The 21,605-nt window shown below is 33.9% G+C and overlaps 1 protein-coding gene across 1 annotated transcript in view; it reads left to right on the top strand.

The window, feature by feature from the left end:
• Window positions 1–21,605, top strand: part of RYR3 (ryanodine receptor 3) — a 189,194-nt gene that overhangs the window by 43,282 nt on the left and 124,307 nt on the right. The window contains exons 2-10 of the mRNA XM_063398804.1: window positions 1,930–2,049; window positions 3,781–3,888; window positions 6,058–6,132; window positions 7,107–7,185; window positions 9,471–9,583; window positions 9,938–10,037; window positions 12,242–12,335; window positions 16,087–16,161; window positions 16,728–16,884. Of these exons, the coding sequence (XP_063254874.1) occupies window positions 1,930–2,049; window positions 3,781–3,888; window positions 6,058–6,132; window positions 7,107–7,185; window positions 9,471–9,583; window positions 9,938–10,037; window positions 12,242–12,335; window positions 16,087–16,161; window positions 16,728–16,884 (921 nt within the window). The remainder of the gene's footprint in view (window positions 1–1,929; window positions 2,050–3,780; window positions 3,889–6,057; window positions 6,133–7,106; window positions 7,186–9,470; window positions 9,584–9,937; window positions 10,038–12,241; window positions 12,336–16,086; window positions 16,162–16,727; window positions 16,885–21,605) is intronic.

Genomic DNA, 21,605 nt, shown 5'->3' with positions numbered 1-21,605 from the left:
GGTACTATGAATTACAATAGAGGATATATATATATGCGCCACTGTGGAATGATGAATACTTCAGTGTACCAGGGAAAATAAATACAATTTGAGTTATGTAGAAGTAATTTAATGTAATGGTAAGTGCATGCTAAGTTGCAAATCTCAATTTTATTCTAAATCTTGGTATTTATAAATTCATGTTTTAGTATTTTACTATTTTTAGCTCTAAAATATGTATGTTCAAATATTGATACAGGAACCAGATGATGAAAAATGTTTTAAACATCTTTATTTTTATGTTACATATGTTCTAATTTTTCCCCACCAAATAGATATGATTCTGATGCAAATTTTTAAAAATTCATTAGGGGAGGCATGTAGTGAGTGATAAATTTTACTGGCAATATTTTGCAACTTATTACACTGAAGATCAAACAGCAAAAAATTAATTTTATTAAAGAACTTGAAAGCTGAAAATTTCAGATAGCATTTTACAGAAAGGGAAGCAGAAGAAACAGGAGGAAAGATAATTTTTTAGCATTAATTAATTCTGTCTAACTGCTACATTTTAGAATTGTTTGCAAAAATTTATTGAATTCTTTTTCTGTACTGTTGAAACCACTATTGATTGTCATGCAAATCTAGATGAGAAAAATACTATCTATAACTGCTGATTAATCTGAAATGTAATAGTTGCCCATTTCAGTAACTAGTAGTAAGCAGGCAGTGAAGGATCCTCACGAAAAAACCCTGTAACTTGCATGCACCTGTGAAATCACACAAGTGAAACACATGCTTTTGATCTCCCTCTTTAAAGGGTGTGTCACACAGTTCCTCTGGTGAGAACGACTGCCTCTGCCAGCTTGTATTTCCCGTGCCCAAAGCTGTGCTAGAGTCATAGTATTGCAATTGCATAAGGGGAGTGTAAATAGCAGTGCTGCTTTTAGAACATAATTGTTCAAGTGATCTCAGAGTCCAGCACAGGCGGCTGTTGTGTATCTGCTTTGATAATAATAATTGACACCAGTGTAACTTTGTAGCAGGAGGGGATAGTGACATATCACATCACTCCTGTTTTATCAGCTTCCGCCCCCTTAAAAACTTGTCAGCCAGTGTCTTTTGGTGAACAGTTACTTGCCTGTATAAAAATAAGTGCTTCTACATGCTACTCTCTCAGTGGTGTTTTTCTTAGTTAGTGGACAAGTTGGAAAATAAAATTATTTTTGATTCTGTATATAGCTTTGACACAGCTCAAACAGTAAAAATAATCTCTTTTGGCTCACTTATATCAGCCTTATCAGTGTCACATATTAAGAGGTGAAAAAGGGCTTGGCACTTTATATGTTTGGCATTATGTTATGCAACAATTTGTAAAAGTGCTTTTCCAGAGTGTTCTTATAATTGGGATATGTCTTTTGAGGATCAAGTTCTTATGACTTATTTGAACTTTCTCTTGAAAAATGCCTCTTGGATCTTTGTTCACATAGATTTCTGTATTACATGAACTTAAAAGTTAGGATTCTGCATTCTGAGAAATAGTGTTGACAATTTACTGTGCTAAAAATAGCACTGTTGTTTGAAAATTGAAGTAAAGGTTTTTCACTGCAAGCATTAAAAAACTTTTGCTGAGTAAAACTGAGTAACAGTGTGCTAACAGTTTGTTTTGTATCACCAAAGAAACAAAAGGACACAATGCTTGTAAAAGCCTTGGAAAGTGTGTGCAGTCTTTGTCATGTTGATAAAGTCTTCAATACAAATCTATATAGAAATCTTAATATGTTTATAAGTCTATTATAGGTATACATCAAAAGAATCTCTACATATGTACATTACATGATATAGAAGTATAATGCCTTAATTTTCAACAGATGTTGCAGCATTTCCTAAAATTATAGTATGTGTATAAATTCCAAGTAATTCTTTTTCTTGTTCTTTATATTGTGACAGGATGATGAAGTAGTACTTCAGTGTGTCGCCAGTATTCACAAAGAACAAAGGAAGTTTTGCTTGGCAGCTGAGGGACTTGGGAATCGCCTGTGCTTTTTGGAGCCAACATCAGAAGCTAAAGTAAGAAGCTGATACTCTCAAGTGGTGTAACTGATCAGTGAATGTTAACCTACTTATTCACAAGCACATTCAATTATGGCTTCTTAAATGTGATGCTAGAGGGACCTTAGGTGTGCTTTTCTTCCCGACTGCATCTTAGAATTGTTTGTAAAAATTTCCTACATACTCCAAATAAATTTTGAGGCACACCCGTGACCAGTCAAAAGCTGCTATTCTTTAACTAAGAAAATTCCTGTAACTGAAATACTTCCTCTTTTCAAGATAAGGTCTCCAGAGTGCTATTAAGATTTAGGTTCACTAAACCCCCATCTTTCTATTACTGCTATAGGTTCAAATATATTGATACACTGGACTGATAATTTTAGAAGCATTGTCACCTGTTAGTATCTGGTGTTGAGTGTTGCTCCCAAAGTGATTATCAATCAGGGATAAGAATGATTAAGTGAAAGAGAATTTTAAAAGATTAAAAATGGCAAATTGAAAAAAGATGCTAGAGATGTGTGAAGACAAAACCCCAAAAGACACAGGGTAATAAGCAGAGCTTGAGAGGAGAAAGGAGACAAGAGATGAAACTGTAAACCTCTACTAGAGCAGAATGTTAAACTAGAGGAGGATCTCCTTTCTCTCTTTTGTTCTCTCTGCATCTTTTTCCTAAATTGTTTATATTTCTTCACTTTTCACTACCTTAAAAAGCCACATTATCCAGAATTTCATTCTTTCTTGTCACTCTGATTTAAAAAATGAGTGCGTATCCACTTTAAAGTTCATCCACAGCCATGATCTTTTTCATGCGTCTAGAATACGGAATTAAGGTTGGAAAAAATCTGTGAAGGTCGTCTAGTCCAGAGTCTCCTCTTAGAATAGTCTCAGACAAAACAGATTGCTTAAGACACTCAGAGTTTGAGTATCTCTAAGGGTGGGGACTCTACAACCTCTCAGCAACCTATTCTACTGTTTACCATGCTCACAGTTAAGTAGGAGGGTTTTGTCATTTTCAAAAGTATTTCCTATACTTCATTTTGTATCAATTTCCTCTTGTCCTTTCACTCTGTTCTGCTGTGTAGTCTCTGGATCTGTCTTTGTGCTTTTCTGCCGTATATTTATGTACATTGATGGTTCCCCTTGAGACTTTTTTCTCTTGGGCATATTTTCCTTTAGACATATCAGTGCCAATAAATTGGAAAAAAATAAAAGTCTGCTGTGAAGTTTCATATTTCAAAACCAGGAGACATACTGATTCAAAAAATAAGATTTCCTAAAAGAGTTCACATTATGATGTCATAAGATTCTGAAACTTAGCTATCTAGTTCCTGCTCTAAATATCTTCTATCAACCTCATACACGATATAAGATCATATACCTTCTCTTCTGTTTTTTCAGTGACATTATAGAACAAATACCATATCCATGGTGTCATTCTAAAAGACAGGAAAGCAATAATATGTAGGGGAAAAGTTTTTGTAATTGAACCTGAAGAAGTTTTCATTTAACTGTGAGGAATACAGCTCAAGGAAAGTAAAATTGCTGTGCTGTCAATTTATGAAGAATGGATTTATATTGTTTTCATGCAGGACTATAGCATGCACCTCAAAAGCATATGAGTAGACATTGAGTATAGATTCAAAAATTAAAATAAGCACATGTTCACTGTGTTATAAAAAACAAACACTTTTCATCCTGTTTCACCTGTTCTGCTGATCTGTTCTTGCACGGTTTCATTTATTTTTGCAGTATGTCCCTCCAGATCTTTGCGTCTGTAATTTTGTCCTTGAACAATCACTATCTGTCAGAGCCCTTCAAGAAATGCTTGCCAGCACAGGAGATAATGCTGGTGAAGGGGTAAGTAAATTGATCTCAAAGAACATTAAATCTGAATAGAGATTTTCCTCATTTCTTTCCTTGTCCAGGGTTTTCTAGAAGAGGCTCCTGATGTCATAGTATTCTTGGGACATTGTTGCTCCACTTCTGTAATCACATTAATTTCTCTTTGGCAGTGAGGAGCTGATGCAACTATCTTTTGAATATTTCTGATGCACAAATCCAGAAACATCATCAGTTTGATGTTGTGACCATAATTACCCAATTTCAGCTGAATTGAACTGAATTGAACTTTTATTCTCTTACAAACAGAGCATGATAAAACTCTACAGCTTTACTTATTTTACAACCTAATGGCTTATTCTACACTTCAGATCTTTAACTGGCACATATTATTAGATAGATGGGAAAGATGGAGTTCTATCACCTCTGATCGTGCACTGTCAACCTTTGCATACGTGGTTTTCAGACATCATTAATACTGACATTTTGTTTTCCACTGCATAAAATGTGTGATTTTTTATTTTTGCAATTACATTGCATTCTATAAAACAAATCTTGATGAAAATAAAAGTATAGGCTTATGAAATCAGAAGATTGATTTAAACATTTCTAGAAATTATATAGTTTTCAATATTTCCAAAATTTTCACCCCAAACTGCAGCTGAAAGATTTAATCGGATGTTAATAATGATATATGAATATTTTATTTGGGCAGTAGAGGACATGTAATCTCTTTGGTGAAAATTATTACATGCTTGCTTAAGGAGCAGTAGACAAAAAAAAATATAATATAACCTGTTGTTCTGTATTTGCTTTGAAGTTATCTTGTCCTGCCTTTATTTTGAAGTTAGGTACAATCCATTGGGGAAGCTGTAGTAGAAGCACAGCAGCTCATACTAATAGCAAGGCTGGAATAAAAAAAAGATTTGCTTTTCATATTAAATTTAGTTTGGAACAGAGTTTTCTGCTAGTTTCAGAATTTTTCTAGAGCAAGACTGTAGCTTATTCAATTTGGAGGTTTGGTTTTGGTTTGGTCATGTTGTTTTCTTCTTTTGTTTATTTTTTAAATAAGTCAGCCTTAAGATTACAAGTGGTTCATTTAAAAACTTTCAGTAATCAAATAGCAGGAAGTGTCTCATTGCTTGTTCTCAATATTCATATATGTGTTGCAAACGGAATGCATTTAATTTTCTTTTGATGACCTGCTTGTAATTAGAGTTGAGTTTGCTGTTAAGGTTTTACTTTTTCATTTAAAAGAAATAATGCATAAAAGAAGTATTATATTCACTGCTACACATTTTTCCAGTTTCCTTCACCAAGCAGTGACAAGCTCCTGAAGGATTAAAACCATTTTTATGAATGACATATTTTGAAGAAGCTTGGTGGTAGTTTAACTGATGTATTATTCATAGTGTTTAAAACCATTTGCCTACCGATGTATAATAACCATTATTTATTCTTGGAGTTCTTGGAGTATTCTTTAATTACCTTAATTACCTTAATTACCTTTGTCCCTTCCAAATCTCATCCAAGGATGAGAACTGACCTTAAATGGCATTCAAAAGGAATTCAAAATATGTTAAATGTTAAATCCTCTAAAGGACACAAATGGAAAATCCAGTTTTGCCTCTCCCTGATCTTGTCAAAGTTTAACATATTCAAAATTAATAACTGTACTTGGTTTCAATTGTAGATGCAGTTGCTTTAATGAATCTGAAACAAGCTAAAGATTAATATTAGCAAGTAGATATTCTTAGTATATGCTTAAACTATTCTGGGAAGTAGGTATGTTATTTTCTCTTTCAGATTTTGGTTTCTGTAGGTATATATGTATTTATGTTGTTGTTATTTTTTTAATGCCTGCATGAAGTTTATAAGAAAGGTAAGTAGTATCTTATTTAACTTAATATATGTTTTTGCAAATGCTGTGTTTTACTAAATCATAATAAAAATTAGGTATCAATAAAAGCCTTTGTCAAAGAACAACATTTTTTTCCTTTGGCAGATATTTGGTTATTGCTGTAGCTACTTCATTACTATGATTTTTCCCCCAGTGTGTACATTTCATAATTGGTTGGAATATTTGCATTTATTCCTTGAACTGCCATAACTCTTCATGTTGTTGCATAGTTCTGGCATGGCCCACTCCGAGCAGTGGGGTTCTGACCCCTCCATCCTGTTCTGCAGGCAGCCCAAGGGGGTGGCCACCGGACCCTGCTGTACGGCCACGCCATCCTGCTGCGGCACTCGTTCAGTGAAATGGTGAGTGCGCGAGCACCCGCAAGAACAGGAGCGTGAAAACAGGTGTCTCTGCACCAAATCAAAAACCATAGAAATTTGCAGTAAGGTTCTTTCCAAGCTATCTTCTGCACTAGATGAGAAAGAAGTTAATGACTTGCGGTGTCTCAACACAATAGATATTTTAAAATTCAGATCCTTTATCTAACTCAGAATTGTAGCTGAAAAGCTCCTTTGGCCATGGGTTATTTCTGTGTCCTTAAGGAATCTATTTTAATGATACTTCTATTAGCAAGTATCTCTACAGCAAATGAGTTTGTTGTGATATATATTATTTTCTTCCCCGTCATATTTTATAAGATAAGGTGTTCTATTTGACATCCCATAGCTCCCAGAGATTATGCCCACAAAGGTGTTGTCTTCAGGCTGCCTTGTATACATTTCATCGTACTAGATTCTACAGCTGAAAATTTTCAGCTGTTTTGAATCTTTGACCTACTAGGGCCCATGTAAATACACCTAATACAAGGCTGAAGAAATGAGAAGTCAGGGGAACACTTCCCTCCTTTTTCCTGTACTAGAAAATGCTACATTAATCTTAAAATGATCTTGCTTATATTTATGAACATTGAAAATTGTAGTTGCCTTGATATACCAGAGTTGCAAGTATAATAATTGGTTTTGGTATGTTTTTTAATGTTTTCATGAATCAAACGTCTTATGATAGGGCTGTAATTAGATGTTTGCCTGTTCCTTTCTGATGAGCTGTATGAAATTTCAGAAGGAAGAAGCTAAATTGCAAAACTGAAGTGGAAATCTGCTTCAGAGGAAAAGGATATTAAGCTCAGGAAGAGCTTCTGTATGAATAACACATTGTCTTTAACTCATTAAAAAATGAAGTATGATAGTAAGATGAAGTAATGTGAATGCATTCATTTGGCATGTGTGTTAATAGATGCTGTTGGGTTTTTGTTTTCAATAACTTCACTATTTTGCAGTATTTGACATGTTTAACATCATCAAGATCCCAGACAGATAAACTTGCATTTGATGTGGGACTACGAGAAAATGCAGCAGGTATGGCAAGTTATTTTTGAAGGAAAATGAGTCACCCATTTCTGGTTTTAGAAGAGGCATTGAGTTTAATGTAACTGTAAGCTTATGAATAGGATCCTTATGTGTTCATCAGAAATAAGATGACTGAAATAAATTACTTTCAGGACATTAAATGACTTTGTGTAAGAATGTGAGAGTCTTGCAATTAAACTGACTTAACACAGCTGCAATAAAATGCATGATAATGGTTCAAAGTAAAACAATTCTGTTGAATAAAATAAATTTGATGCTTTTATTTGGTTTTGTTTGTTTGTTTGGACACTTAGTGTGTGGAAAAGACATACACTGGTACATTCACAATTGTAACCAAGTAACAAAATAAGTTTGCAACTTGTAGTGCAGGAAACCAGAAAATATGTGGAAACCAGAAGACATTGCTAAAAGAGCTGGATAGAAATATATGCATAATGTGGACAAACCAATAATGGGACAAAGAGGAAGAGATACAACACAAACATGAAATTATGAGAAATCTAATGAATGTATTTCTGTGAGTTCTGCCATTACCATTACTGCTGACAGAAAAAAAATAGTAAAAAAAATTGTACTTCCATGAAAACACATATAAATTAGGAGTTGCCACTGAGAGCCATATTAAATTAATTTAAAGGTAACTTAGCCACAAAGAGCCACAAATAGATTTACATGCTGCTGTTTACATAGTGGTCATTGTTTCTGAAAGTGCTGAGTACTCCTCAGAAAGTAACAGGTGACTCTGTAATAATCAGGCCAAGACATATATCTTGAAGGGAAAATCTAAGTACCTGTATACACACTACATTAATGTAAAGCTCAAATAAAGAAATACTGATTGTGGTACTACAAACCTGTGCTTTCTATTGTCTTTTCATTATTTTGAAAATAAATTAAAATCAAATAGACTAATTGATGACAAAGAGACACTGGCAGTGTAGGTGTTAAAATGTTTGTAAATCAATAATCTTTGAATCTGTTCAGGCAACTCTTTACAAAAGTTTATCTTTTGAATGAGTGAAGTTTGTCTTTCAGTTATTTATAGCCATACAGAAGATGGTTTTTGACAGATATTAGCAGCCTGTTACTTGGCTGTCTTTGATTGTTGCCTTAGATAGAGAACATTTTCATTAGGCATGTTGAGAAAACTAATTTATGTAATAAAAGGAATACACGTGTTTAATATCTACTAAAACAGTTTAAGTGAAATCTGTTTTTATAATTTTATAGCTTTTTTTTAGAATTATTGTACATATATCTGCTTCTCTCTATGAGGTTTTATAACAAGTATCTTATAAGTTGTTTGCTTAACTGTACATACACGAGAAAACCCTTGTACACATAGGTAAGATGCAAAAAAGCTTAGTTCTGTTTCAGAGGGCTTTGGTAGCTACTGCATGCCTGGAAAGGTCCTAAACTGAGTGCCATAATATCATTTCCCCTTGCCCTACTCCCTCATCTATGAAACTGTGCTAAGAAATCAGTTTCTGTGGCAGGAAGTATTCTTCATGTAGCAGAGGGAAAAGCCACTGGCTATTAAATTTTGTGTTAAGGAGGATTTACGTGAAATATCTTCATCAATCAAACAAATTTTTGTACTTTGATTCTACCAAATTTGCCTTTTTTCCCCTCCCACTTTGCATTGTCTGGTGAAAAAGTTTTGTTGAATTTGTTTTCTTCCAGGTCTGATCTTTCACACTCTGAGGAGTGTGAAATGAATTAGGTCATCTTCCCAGAATGTCTTTGTGTCTTTGTCTGTTTGTGTATGTGTTCAGAGTAAGCTGGAATCTTATGTTTAGGGAACGTGTAGGAAACATTCTATGATTAGGCTCAGCTATTTTGTAATTAAATGGTCGGTAGTTCTGGTGGAACTGCTTCCAGGTTTGTTATGCTATGTGATACAGAAGGTTGTGAATTGAATATGACCATTAAACAAGAGACAAAAGGTGATAAATAAGACCAAGGTAGCTGTCAGCAATTTCCTGGCAAGGAGAGCCTTAAATGAAGAGCAGTTCTGAGCAGTGTTTTATAAACAGTGTCTTTAAAAGTACTTGAAAAAGGAAATATAATTTATGGAAAAGATCATTTGATAAAAAGTTTCAAGCAAAAAGAAAAGCATTGAAAATGACTGAAAAGAGAAATTATGTGGATTTATAAGGTGAATGTCTTATAAGACAATTTTTATAATGATATTTCAATGCTGTATAAAGATCCTTAGATTTCTTGGGAGTTGTCTGTTTTGTAGAACCTTGATTAGTGCCTCTGTCCTTTAGGAGAGGCATGCTGGTGGACAATACATCCTGCTTCAAAACAAAGGTCAGAAGGAGAAAAAGTTCGAATAGGTGATGACCTTATCCTGGTCAGTGTGTCCTCTGAAAGATATCTGGTAAGTTTGTTTCTTTAGATAGTGGTCAAATGGTGGGAAAATACACAGTTCTGTGGGATTATCTGGTTGGTATTTTTATGAATTATTTTTTTCTAATCTAGGGAATAATGTCCGGTTATAATATATTTCTATTTTTCTACACTGAAATGGGGTGTGTGTGTATATGTGTGTGTGTGCATGTGAGGCCCTCCTCCTGAACAAAACTGCTTCCATGTCTTTCTCCAGATTTTAGAATACTAATTTTAGAAGAAATTTGTATATTTATGATACATTATCTTCTGTTGATAAATTATTATACTAAATATTTTAAGTGCATAATTTTCATTGTTTCCTGTTACCATTTTCTTATTTCAGCATCTCTCTGTGTCAAATGGAAATATTCAGGTGGATGCTTCCTTTATGCAGACACTATGGAATGTTCATCCTATATGCTCAGGAAGCAATATTACAGAAGGTTTGCAATTTTATTTACTTACACATGAATATAAATTAGATTAATTTATGGTTTTGATAAAGAGGAAAACTTAAAACCAAATTCCCCTCAGAATATCAGCCAAAAGGTTTAATGAAAGTATTGAAAAGGAGCTTAGGAGAGAAGAACACTTGACGGGGAAACAGGGAAATGCAGATACGTCAGCTGGATTTACTGAAGAAAAGCTAAATAAGTGCTGGAACTCAGAATAACAACGTTTTTAAAGCTGCATGAGAAACGAAGACTTAGTTGTCTTTGGTGGAGTAGGAGCTGCAGAATAAGTAAAGCCAGAAAACTTGGATTTTTGCACACAAATTTCCTGATTACTGTTCTCCCACTACAGACAACACAGAAGAGAGATAAAGGTACAGGCAATATGAAAAGCAGTTTTCTCAAACTTCCTATTTCAGTGTCTTAGTTCTGCTTTTTACAGACATTTTCCCAATATCTTTTCTGGATGTCACAGCCATGCATCCTTATGGTCATCTCTTATTCAGCCTAAATCCTACACCTCAGGGTCAGGATTTATTTCTGGAAATGTTATGACACTTGATGGTCATGTTTGAGAAGCATCACCTGATTTGGAGAAATGTCTTGCTTCCCTTCCCTTCCCTTCCCTTCCCTTCCCTTCCCTTCCCTTCCCTTCCCTTCCCTTCCCTTCCCTTCCCTTCCCTTCCCTTCCCTGCCCTTCCCTGCCCTTCCCTGCCCTTCCCTGCCCTTCCCTGCCCTTCCCTGCCCTTCCCTGCCCTTCCCTGCCCTTCCCTGCCCTTCCCTGCCCTTCCCTGCCCTTCCCTGCCCTTCCCTGCCCTTCCCTGCCCTTCCCTGCCCTTCCCTGCCCTGCCCTGCCCTGCCCTGCCCTTCCCTGCCCTGCCCTGCCCTGCCCTGCCCTGCCCTGCCCTGCCCTGCCCTGCCCTGCCCTGCCCTGCCCCGCCCTGCCCCGCCCTGCCCCGCCCTGCCCTCTCCCTTCTCTGGTTGTCTCAGCCTTTCCTCATGTGTGACATCCATCAGCTTCTTAATCATCGTAGTGGTCTTTTGCTGTGTTTGGAAGCCTTATACTCTGTGACCAAGAATTATTTTCATAATACAACATAATATAATTTAAAAAAAGTTAGGGTGGAGTAAGAAGAGAAGTAGATTTTCTGTGTGTCAGTCAATTTTATCTCTACTACTTAGGCTTTGGTTTTATATACACTCTCAGAATGGTTTATTTGAAAGATGATCGTATGTCAAAAGACACAGCAGTCTAGCTCAAGTGGAATGAAGAGAGAGAGAGTTGGATTTCCCGAGTCTAAAACTAGATTAGGAATTAGACAATGCTGCTTTTGTGATATTTGTAAAACCATCAAGAAAACATAAATAACAGAAAAGTACATTTTTTCCCAATGCTTCTCTGCTTTGACTTTTATATTAATTGGCAAGGCTGTACTTGTCAGTTACAGTTTTCCTCATTTACAAATCTATGTTGAATCAGCTGGACAGTATGAGAGTTTCCTTCTGCCCTTCCTCCTTAATGTGTGTTCTTTTACAAGGCAGTAACTTCACTTACAAGATCAGAATAGTTTGGATCTGATGAGTCATTCTCCTACACCTTCTCTGTCTTTCCTTTTCTAATGTGAGGCAGAGTCCCTGGTTTTTGACCTGTACTCTTTGAATTAAATGGGTTGGAAAGTTATCTTCCATTAAACTTAATCTTCAGAACTGCAAAATGTTCTGTCCTCTGTCTCCTGCTGCACTTTTATTCTGACATAAATGATAAATGTCAGAAGAAACAGATGAAATCATGAAACTATTTTGCATTGAGATAATTTAAACTGTATTAAGGGGGAGGAAACTATGGTATTATCTGTTTGATTTAGCTTTTGCCTAAAGCATTCAATTTTTAAAACAATAATTGTTTTTGTTGTTTTAAAGAAGTTTTTAATTTCCTTTTCTGTCTCAGAATACCAATTTGAGTTTTAAATGGTAAAAGTTTGCTTTTGTCTTCATTTTCAGAACCAATATTAAAAATGAAAACGTACTAAAAACCAGTGTGTTGACACATTAAATTTGTTCTTGATTAGTTTCAGTTATGAGTGGAAATTTGGAAAATAGATTTTATATGGGTCTTGAATTTTTTTAAACTTTCATGAGTGTGTTATTTTCATAGTCAGTGTTTTAGTTAACAAGTTGATGAGCTTCTTTTTCAGGATATCTTCTTGGTGGGCATGTAGTACGTTTTTTCCATGGCCATGATGAGTGCTTGACAATTCCATCTACAGATCAAAATGATTCACAGCACAAGTAAGTGATGGTGCATTTTTTTGCATTTCCTTCTTTCAAAAAAGAAACAGGATATCAATTGAATTTGAGGTTAGGTAGATTAAACACTCTTTACAGAAGTCTTTAATTAGGCAATGACATTGTACAAGAAGTGGAGACCTACTAAGAAAATCAGTTTTGGTTTCTTTCATTGTTGAAATTCAAGTGCTGATTTACAGTGAGATTTCATCCTGTTATGTTGCTTGTCTCTAGTTAATACTACAAGTAGAAGTAAGAAAGTGTTGGCAGGAAGATGGTAATGTGAAAATAACCCAAATCCCTGAAATATCTCTGTAAGTTTGGCATCTACAATGACTTTCATATTTTATATATTTTGCAGGGTTTTTTTGCAAATTTTTGCATTTTAAAATTTGATTAACATATTAAGCAAACTACATCATATTAGCTAGACTAAAACACTTTTGTATTAAACTTATATCTACAGTTGTCATCTATTATGTTGATTTATTATTTGAATTTTTCTGTATTTTAAAAATATTTTTGTTATTCAGAAGCAAAGCAAACTAATAATTTTGGCATATAAACCTGCTAGCTTTTAAAATCATATTCAACAAATAAGACCTTTCTACCTATTGTGGTAAATAAGTTATGCTTTCGCTAATATGATACCACAAGTAACATTCAATTAAGTCAGGTCTAAATTTTCCATGTTTACATTTCTGTGCAGTAATAACATCTCCAAGTCCTAAAGAGAACCCAAACTGATTTTTATTGCTGTTCTCTCCATGAATGTAAATAAAAAGAAAAAATGTTTTGACTGTGTATGAAGATGTACACACCTAGTATAAAAATACTGGCAAACATGTTAGGATGTTGCATTCAGACTTATTTTATAAAGGACTTGTTTTAGGAAGGTTAAAATAGACACTGAGCTATGTGTTCAGAAATGCTGTACTTTGCTATGCTCTCACTTTTCTAGAAGTCAGATATAGCTAATATTAAAACTAAATGTAGAGTCCTATTCCCCAGTATGATGTGATTCATATGTAGGGTTGATGTGTATTGTTACTGCCTTCAGATTTGCTTCAAGTTTTTTATGTTAAGTAAATAAAAGGGTAAAATTAAAATGTTTGTTTGTCTGAATGAAATCTGTATATTTATAATCCTAAAACTGGAAAAAATTTGAATGCTATTTTGAATAATTTGAAAATTTTCAAATATGTGATAGTGACAGATGATTTGAAGTTGTCTTTTCTTTTGGATTTATGAGTTGAGTAATAGATGTAAAGCCAAGTTTGTACTGTGTGTTTGTTGTAGTAGTCATGTTTACATTAACAAAACAAAATGAAAATACAAAAAAACCCCAAATAAAAAGAACGGGTGAGAGAGATGTACAAAATGGTTGTGTTTGTTTCCATCTCTTTACTTAATCAGTTCAATGCATTTCATTAGGAATGTTACATAAGTTAAGTTGGATGAGAGTGAAGGGGTTTTTTTCATAAAACGGAAGTCTTACTTTTGAGCGTTTCTGTAAAGAATGCTCTTTAACAGTTCACAAAGAGACTACAAAGAGACTATTCTCTGACAAGAATCCTGAGGTCTTTTTTACAGGCCAAATGGAAATAGTGAACATCAAAAAGGCTAGCTTGGCAAGAAAAAAATAAGATGTATAGATGGAATCAAGTAGATGAAAAAATGTTATGTGTATGCTGTTGTGAAAAAACAGCTATTCTTTTTTATATAGAGCTTTATTACTGAAAAGCAGGTCACTAATTCTAGTCCAGTGCTGTATATAGAAAAAGCTGGAAAAATATCTGAAATTTTTAAAAGTATGGAAATTAAAAGTATAAGAGGTGAACAGAGACTATGACTATATCAGGTGAACCGAACTGTATCTGTGATACTGAACTATGCCTATGATAGTCCTTTAGAGATAGAATGGTTGAGTTGGGCCAAGGAGAAAGGAAGGAGGTCAGAGAGAGTAGAAATTAATACTTAGTTTTGAGCTTAGCTAGGATTCAGAGTCTGCCAAAAGTAAAATCAGTAAGGTCAGAGGGACCAGAGACATAGAATAAAAATGGAGAGCTCCAGATAGTTATTGTGCATTCAGTATATTGAGAGAATCATGTAACAGCCAGATTGGAAGTGACCTTGAAAGATCAAATTCAGAGAGTCTGGAAAGGAAGATGAGTTGAAAGGTAGGGATTTTTTTATTATTATTATTATTTATTTTTATTCTAGATTACCAATACATTTTCATGCAAGATAAGGTGTGTAGGGAATATTACTACCTTTACTATGAGCAATATTTATTCTTACTCTTCTGGTCAACTAACATTTTGAAATATTTGATATCACATGTGTGCCCTTAAGTGTGACTCCTAAATAAAGTAGATGTATAAATACAAGTCCATGATCTTATAAAGCTGCTGGGTGCAAATGATTAGCCATGCTCCAATATACTTCATGATTCTGCCAGAATTTTATTGATGTTGCTTAAGAGCAACTCCCTTAAGTGTTCTCAGTAGAAGAAAATAGTAGAAAATAGAAGAAAGTAGAAATACTTGCTCAGCTATGAAAACCAAAACTTTTGTTTTAGAAGTTGATTTTCAGGTCCCATTGTTGCAAAAGAACAATACTAAACAGGCTTTTGAAATTTTTGCCTGCAAGCCGTCAAAAGTAGGAAAAGAATTTGACAATTTAGAAAACCAGTTAAAATTCTGCATTTCAAAATGCTACTTTAATTCAGCTATGTAACAGCTAGATTGTGACATCTTTGTGTATGTATTTACTGTATTCAGTCAAGTTGCCAGAGCAGGAAGGCAGATTTTCAATTCCCTTGCTGCACAGTTTTTCAGACAGTTAAGTACAATAGAGGGTCCAGCTTCTGTGCATGCTAGGATGGATTAGTCCTTCTCAGAGGAATAACAAGTAAGAAAGTTTTTCGTCTTTTGGTAGGCATTCAGACCTTTCCTATTATCCATTATATTTCCTATACTCATTATAAATGAGAAATTTTATACAAATTCTGGTGATTAGATCACAAGACAAGAGTGATTATTAAGACATTAAAACTTCCTGTGAACAGGGCTAATCCACCATAGTTTTTCTTTGTTTTTATTTGATTATTGTTCTAGTTTCTGCACTAGAACACTTTACTAACCCTCAGCTAATAGTTCAAGAAAACTAAACTATAGTAAAGGCATAATCCTTTCCCTTCCTGTTTTTTATTTCTCTGAATGCATTATCTGTTTTGTCAGGATTATAATAATTCTGATAACAGAATTTTTGTTTTCACCACAGTTTTTTGCCCTTTAGAAAGAATCATAGAGATAATTTTAGGAATGAAGTCTCTGATGTCATGTTCTTGTTGTTTTCATCTGAAAATGTACATCTCTTTTTTAAAAAATATGGTATGTATTTAAAACCATTGGTAATGTAGATTAATATCTTGGGAAGTATAGAAATTACGTTTTGGTGTTTTTTTTTTGCTGATTAAATGACAGGAAAAGTTTCCCAAGCCACTTTTAAGGCTAAGCATTTTATCAGCTTCTGAGAAAGACTCCCCTAATGGAAATAATCTAATTTACCTGGGACATTTGGATAGTTTATCATAGTCCCACTAATGAGTAGGAATCTACTGTCCTTTCGATGATATTTGTTTACTGTGAGAAAAGCAGTGAGTCATGTACAGTTTCCAGAGAAGTAAGTTATAAATACTATGTAAGCACAAATAAACACAAGAAAATGGTCTTCTGAATATTTTCTTTAGGAAAGTATTTTATGAAACTGGAGGAGCGGGCATTCGAGCAAGGTCATTGTGGAGAGTAGAACCCCTTCGAATAAGGTACTGATATTTTGCTTTTAAATTTTAATTTTTTAAAGATTATCTCCTTCCTATGTGATTATCTGTTTGTTATTTCCCTGCAAGTGAAATTTCAATATATATCATAAGAGTATGTGTGGCCTTTGATGGTCACCTGAACTGTGTGTTTGTTTTACCCTTGGTGTTGGTGTGTTTGTGATTGTAAGTGAAATACCCTCATAACTAACTCAGATGTAGGAAAATTCTGTGGAATGTTGAGTCCCTGCTTAGGTTCAGTTTGTTTGTTTTGTCAGTCACCTACAATACAGTAGTTAATTTGCGTATGTAGGATTTTTTAATGGAGACCATATTTAGCACCCAGATGAGATGGGGAGAGGGTGTAGAAACAAGAAGATGGAAGCCATTCCAGGGCTCCCTCTGCAAATGAATTAACAGTTTTACATTTGATTTAATGCAAGTATTGACATCAGAACCAAAAAGGGAATATATATTTATATGTTGCATATTCTATTTTCTGAATATCATTTAAAGAAGAAGAAATTCTAGTTTTACTTATTTAAACTATTTTTGATGTCTTTTATGTTTAGCTGGAGTGGAAGTAACATCAGATGGGGGCAGCCTTTTCGTCTTCGGCATATTACAACAGGAAAGTACTTGGCTCTGAATGAGGATGAAGGAGTGGTAATATTAGACAGAGAAAAGTCAGACACAGCATCCACAGCCTTTTGTTTTAGAGCATCAAAGGTAAATAAAAACCATGTGAATTTGTTCTGAATGTGGAGCACTCAAATACTAAATCTGAATTGTTTCAACAACTGTATAAATTACTTGTAATTTCTAAATTGAAGCTAATGCTAAGGATTTTGCATTTAAATTTAGATGTAAACCACCACTGTCAAAAATAACAAAGATTTCATGGAGGAAAAATGAGGGCGATTAATAAACTTTAGAATAAACTAAACTGCTACCAGTTTAAAAAACCAAGATAAAAACTAAATACAGTGCAAGATATAGTGGTTTAATATGAATACTTTAATAATTATAGACTTATTTTAGTTGGATAGAATCTCATTAGAGTGTTACACGTTCCAGCTCTATCTGTCATAATTGAGTTCAATTGAATTCAGTTCAGTTGCTGTTCTTTATGCAGTGTGCTGATAAGAACTGAACTCAAATTTTTCCTAAATGTAAGACAAATGTAGTCAGTGATTTCTAAACCATATGTTTTCAAATTATGCTCTTTAGTGAGCCGCTAATTGCATGTTATTAGCTTTTTCATTGTTTCCAGCTGGGAAAAACAGTACAAGGGAGAGACAATGAAGAATGATTATGGAGGTAGGCAAAATTAATAACTTTTTTTTCCCTAGGAAGTGAAAGGTTTTATAATCAAAGATGATTAAAAGTTTTTACATTCTTTCATGATTTTACTTATAAATAACTGCCATAGCCGTTACAATGGAGTTTTTTATTGACTACAAACAGCCAAATTTTCCACATAATTCTGAATGCTATATGACCATTAAGAAAAAAGAAATCCCAAAGTGAAAAAGAATCTTTAAAATTAGGTATGAACTAGATAAAATCTAGCAGTAAGAGTATCAACAAATGCTAGACTTCCGTTTGTATAATAAATCAAATACTGCTTTTTAGCATGTTTAAAGTAATGATGTTTATTAGTGTGACTGACTATGATTTTTCATCAATTTTTATTTTAGCCAATCAAAATAATTGAAAAACTATCAGGAAATTTTCTTAGATTGCTAAGATTTACTTACCACATAGTTTTTAATATTTTGTTCTGTGTAAAGGCTATATACTATAGATTGTACATGTGATGTTACTCTGGGGCATTTATTGCAGCTGTAATTCTTTCCCGTTAATGGCAAATCATTGGTAAGAATGGTGAGTATATCCCAGGAGTGCCACAGTTAGAGGTTAAATATTGAGTTAAAATTCCTTTGATGTGTTCACTGCCTAATTGGACACCAGCTGTCCTGATGTTTTTCAGTATTTTAATCTATGCATGTAAATGTATACATTTTAAGTATGTAAATTTAGGGGTTATGTATGCACATTCATAAAATTATTTCTTTTACATTGAATAAACATGCCCTATTTTCTTACTCCTTTTATTGAGGTATGCCTCAAAGGCGCACTAATGAAATTTAGTGCAGTGCCCAAAATGGCTAAGCTGAAGTACAGTAGTAATTAATTATGCAGAAGTCATTCATGCCTACTGTGCTTATACATAATATAGTGGTTAATGTACATTTTTATATTAAGTCCAAGCTCAGTGTCTCATCATCCTGACCCATTTGTACTATCCTATACAGAAAATAATGTTTTTACCTCATGATAGGTTATGAATATGGTTCTAAGAATAAGAATTGTTATTTATTGTTTGGGCATGTAAGAGCTGCACTGTCCCATGGGTGGAGACATTAGTGTTTCCAAAGGCGAGGGGAATAACAATGAGAAATTTTCCTGAAGAAAGAAAAGTGATGTTTGGGAAGGGAATAAACCCCAAAGATCGACCTGGACTGTAAGAAGAAAAGGATACTTAAACCAAGTGCTGCTTGCACAAAGATTGAGGAAAAAAAGGGAAAAGATGTAATAGATAGATCTGATATATGCAGATGTTTTTATCTTAATTTCTGCATAAATGTAATTGTAAACATTTTATTGGTTCATTTTCTCAATGAAGAAACCTTTTCACTTGCATGTACCTTAACACAGCATGAGTTGAGGAAATTTTCAAGATATTTGTCTAATATCTTCATGTCCAGTTGTGTACAGATTCTTAAAATAGGGTGCTTGATACTTGTCCTCTTACAGCATTCCCATCCCTTAGACTAATAGAATAATGTTGATTGAGAAGGACCCTGGAAAGCCATCTAGTCCAGCCTTTTGCTTCAGGTAGGGTCAACACTGGTTCAGACCAGGTTGTTTACAATAAGCATTGCTGCTGAGCTTCAAGAGGAAATGAAACACTTCTTCATTGTGGTATTCTTTCCAGCTTGGAAGCCAGAAAAAGGGTTTTATAAGAAAAAGATATTGTCTTTGCCAGAAAGCAGGGCTATGTGGATATGCACATAAATCCTCAAGTCTACCGAGGAGCCTGTAACATATGACTTAACGAAAGTCTTATTTTCCAGCAATTGTTATAGAGATCCTCTTGTTGAAAAAGCACCTTCATCCTCAACATTGTTACATTCTACTTCAGCAATCTTGTGTGTTCCTTGCTTGTCAAAACCTATGATTGCATTAATAGTGTATTTACTTTCGATGTTTTTTTCATTTTTTCCATAACACTGGAAATTGAAACACTAATTTTAAATTATAAAATTCAGATAAGAGTTTTCCTTAACATGTTTTTGATAAATAAGAACAGAAGGGAACTTTTAAAAGAGTTAAGGTATATGCAAAAGAACATTATGGTGTCGATTTCAATGAAAGTAACAAGTAATGCATGCATGTTTTGCTTCCTAATTGCTGCAAACTAATCTTACAAGCATTAGAAATTGATGGACCACCTTTCCCTCTAAATTACATCTTTTATTGCTTTTAATGTAGAGCTTACTTTTGACCAAGTTTTAAAATTTCAACCTTTATATTTTAAGGCAACAGATCTGTAATGCCTTGTGACAACAGAGACATCAGTTTGTCTACACCAGATGGAATCCTGTTTTGAAATAGGATGTTCTCATTCCAGCACAGTACTTGGCCCAGCATACACTGCTGAGGAGAATCTTGGGTTGCTTACAAATTTCCTTGAGGTTAAGCACAGTGCAAGCAAAAGCATATTTAAAAATAATTGTTTATTTTATTTTGTGTAGCCCAGAATTAATATTTGAGATTTCATATTTAATTTTTGTGGTGGTATGTAAAATTGACAATGAAGAAGTTATTGGTATAGTCTTGGTAGATAACCTTCTGACACATTCAAAAGTCACAGATGACTCATGCAGAAGGATTTGATGTCATTTTAATATTACTGCCAATGTGTAGCTGTCTTAGGGACTCAACATGGCATAAGGATGTCGTAATAGTATGGTAGTAATCATGAAGTTTAATTTGGTTTTGTAGTAAGACCATAGGTATTGCAAAGGCCTTTACCTAAATTTCTCTCTAAAAGTTCAAATACTTATTTTGAACTAAATATTTTATAGTTATATATATATTATATAGTAAGCACTGCATTTCAAATGCAGTATTAAACTATTTTTTCTACTTATTTTTTATGGGAAGAGAAAATAGAAGGTGAAATGAAAGTAGTTTTTTCCCCTGTCTACTAGACTGTACAAATGCATAAAGCAAGTATACAGAGTACAATAATACCAGTAGCAAGCTCTTATATCTGTAGACCTTTATATTTTTTTTGGTTGTATTGGAGTACCTGTGGCAGTACTTTTAACACAATAACAGTGTGCAATATCAAAAGATAAAATTTTAATCAGGTCATGAAAGTTAGATTTAGTAATGTTTAGCAGCCAGGTTGTTTTGCCATTCTTAGGACTGTCTAAACAAGCCCTTAAGGTGGCAAAAATGTTTCCCCTACTGTATTTTGACTATTGTAAAATCTTTGTAAAGAAAGTTTATTTGTTCTGTTCACATTGCCATTCCTCATATCCCTTTAATCACATAGGAAGCTATGATTCTTTCTCACTGTCTAATTCTTGCCCTTCCTCTAGTATATTAAACATCCTTTGAAAATATCATTTTTGACAACTTTGCCCTAAAATACCTTTGTTCACTCCATCTTTTTTTGTTTGATTGGCTTGCTTTGGGGTATTTTTTGTTGTTGCTATTATTTTTCCTTTAGCAACTTCCATGATTTAATTCATGGCCGGAGGGAGTTAAACTGAGACTAGGCTGCAAAGAAGGTTTTAAAAGTCAAAGTGTTTGGATACTTTACTGTTAAGATATGTAAAAATATCTAGATAAGAGAAGGTTTTTTTCCCCCTTCTCCCCTAATAATCTTTCTGACTTTTCAGCTGTTATAAAATACACCACGTCTTTGCTCACTGTGATCAAATTACTTGGCTGAAATCCTAGAGAAGCTGGACAGAGAGCAAAGCGCAAAAGACGATGAAGAGGAATTTGTGCTGTATTTCTCAAAGGGAAAACAACCTTCAGGCCCCTGAAATAGTTCTAAAAATTTATTTCTGAAATGAAAAATACTGGGGTTTTTTACTATGAATAGTGTTGTCAAAAGGGATCAATATAACTCAATTTTATTTAAAAAAACCCTTAATTAGGATTGCTTCTTACCACACTATGATTTCTTTCTCTGAAATTTTCATTGATGCTTGATTATTGATGCAGACACCATATATGAAGAAAAAAGTTTTAATCTTCAGGTTACTATGTAAAGACAAATAATTAATTGTTTAGTGAGTTGTTTAGTGAATTTGTTCTATTTTATTGTATTTTTCATTGAATGTCCTTCACAAATGTGTACTGAA

The sequence above is a fragment of the Prinia subflava genome, chromosome 5 (genome assembly GCF_021018805.1).
Source record: "Prinia subflava isolate CZ2003 ecotype Zambia chromosome 5, Cam_Psub_1.2, whole genome shotgun sequence".
NCBI lineage: Eukaryota > Metazoa > Chordata > Aves > Passeriformes > Cisticolidae > Prinia > Prinia subflava.
The sequence above is the reverse complement of the archived record's forward strand: the minus strand, read 5'-3'. Positions and strand labels throughout refer to the sequence as shown.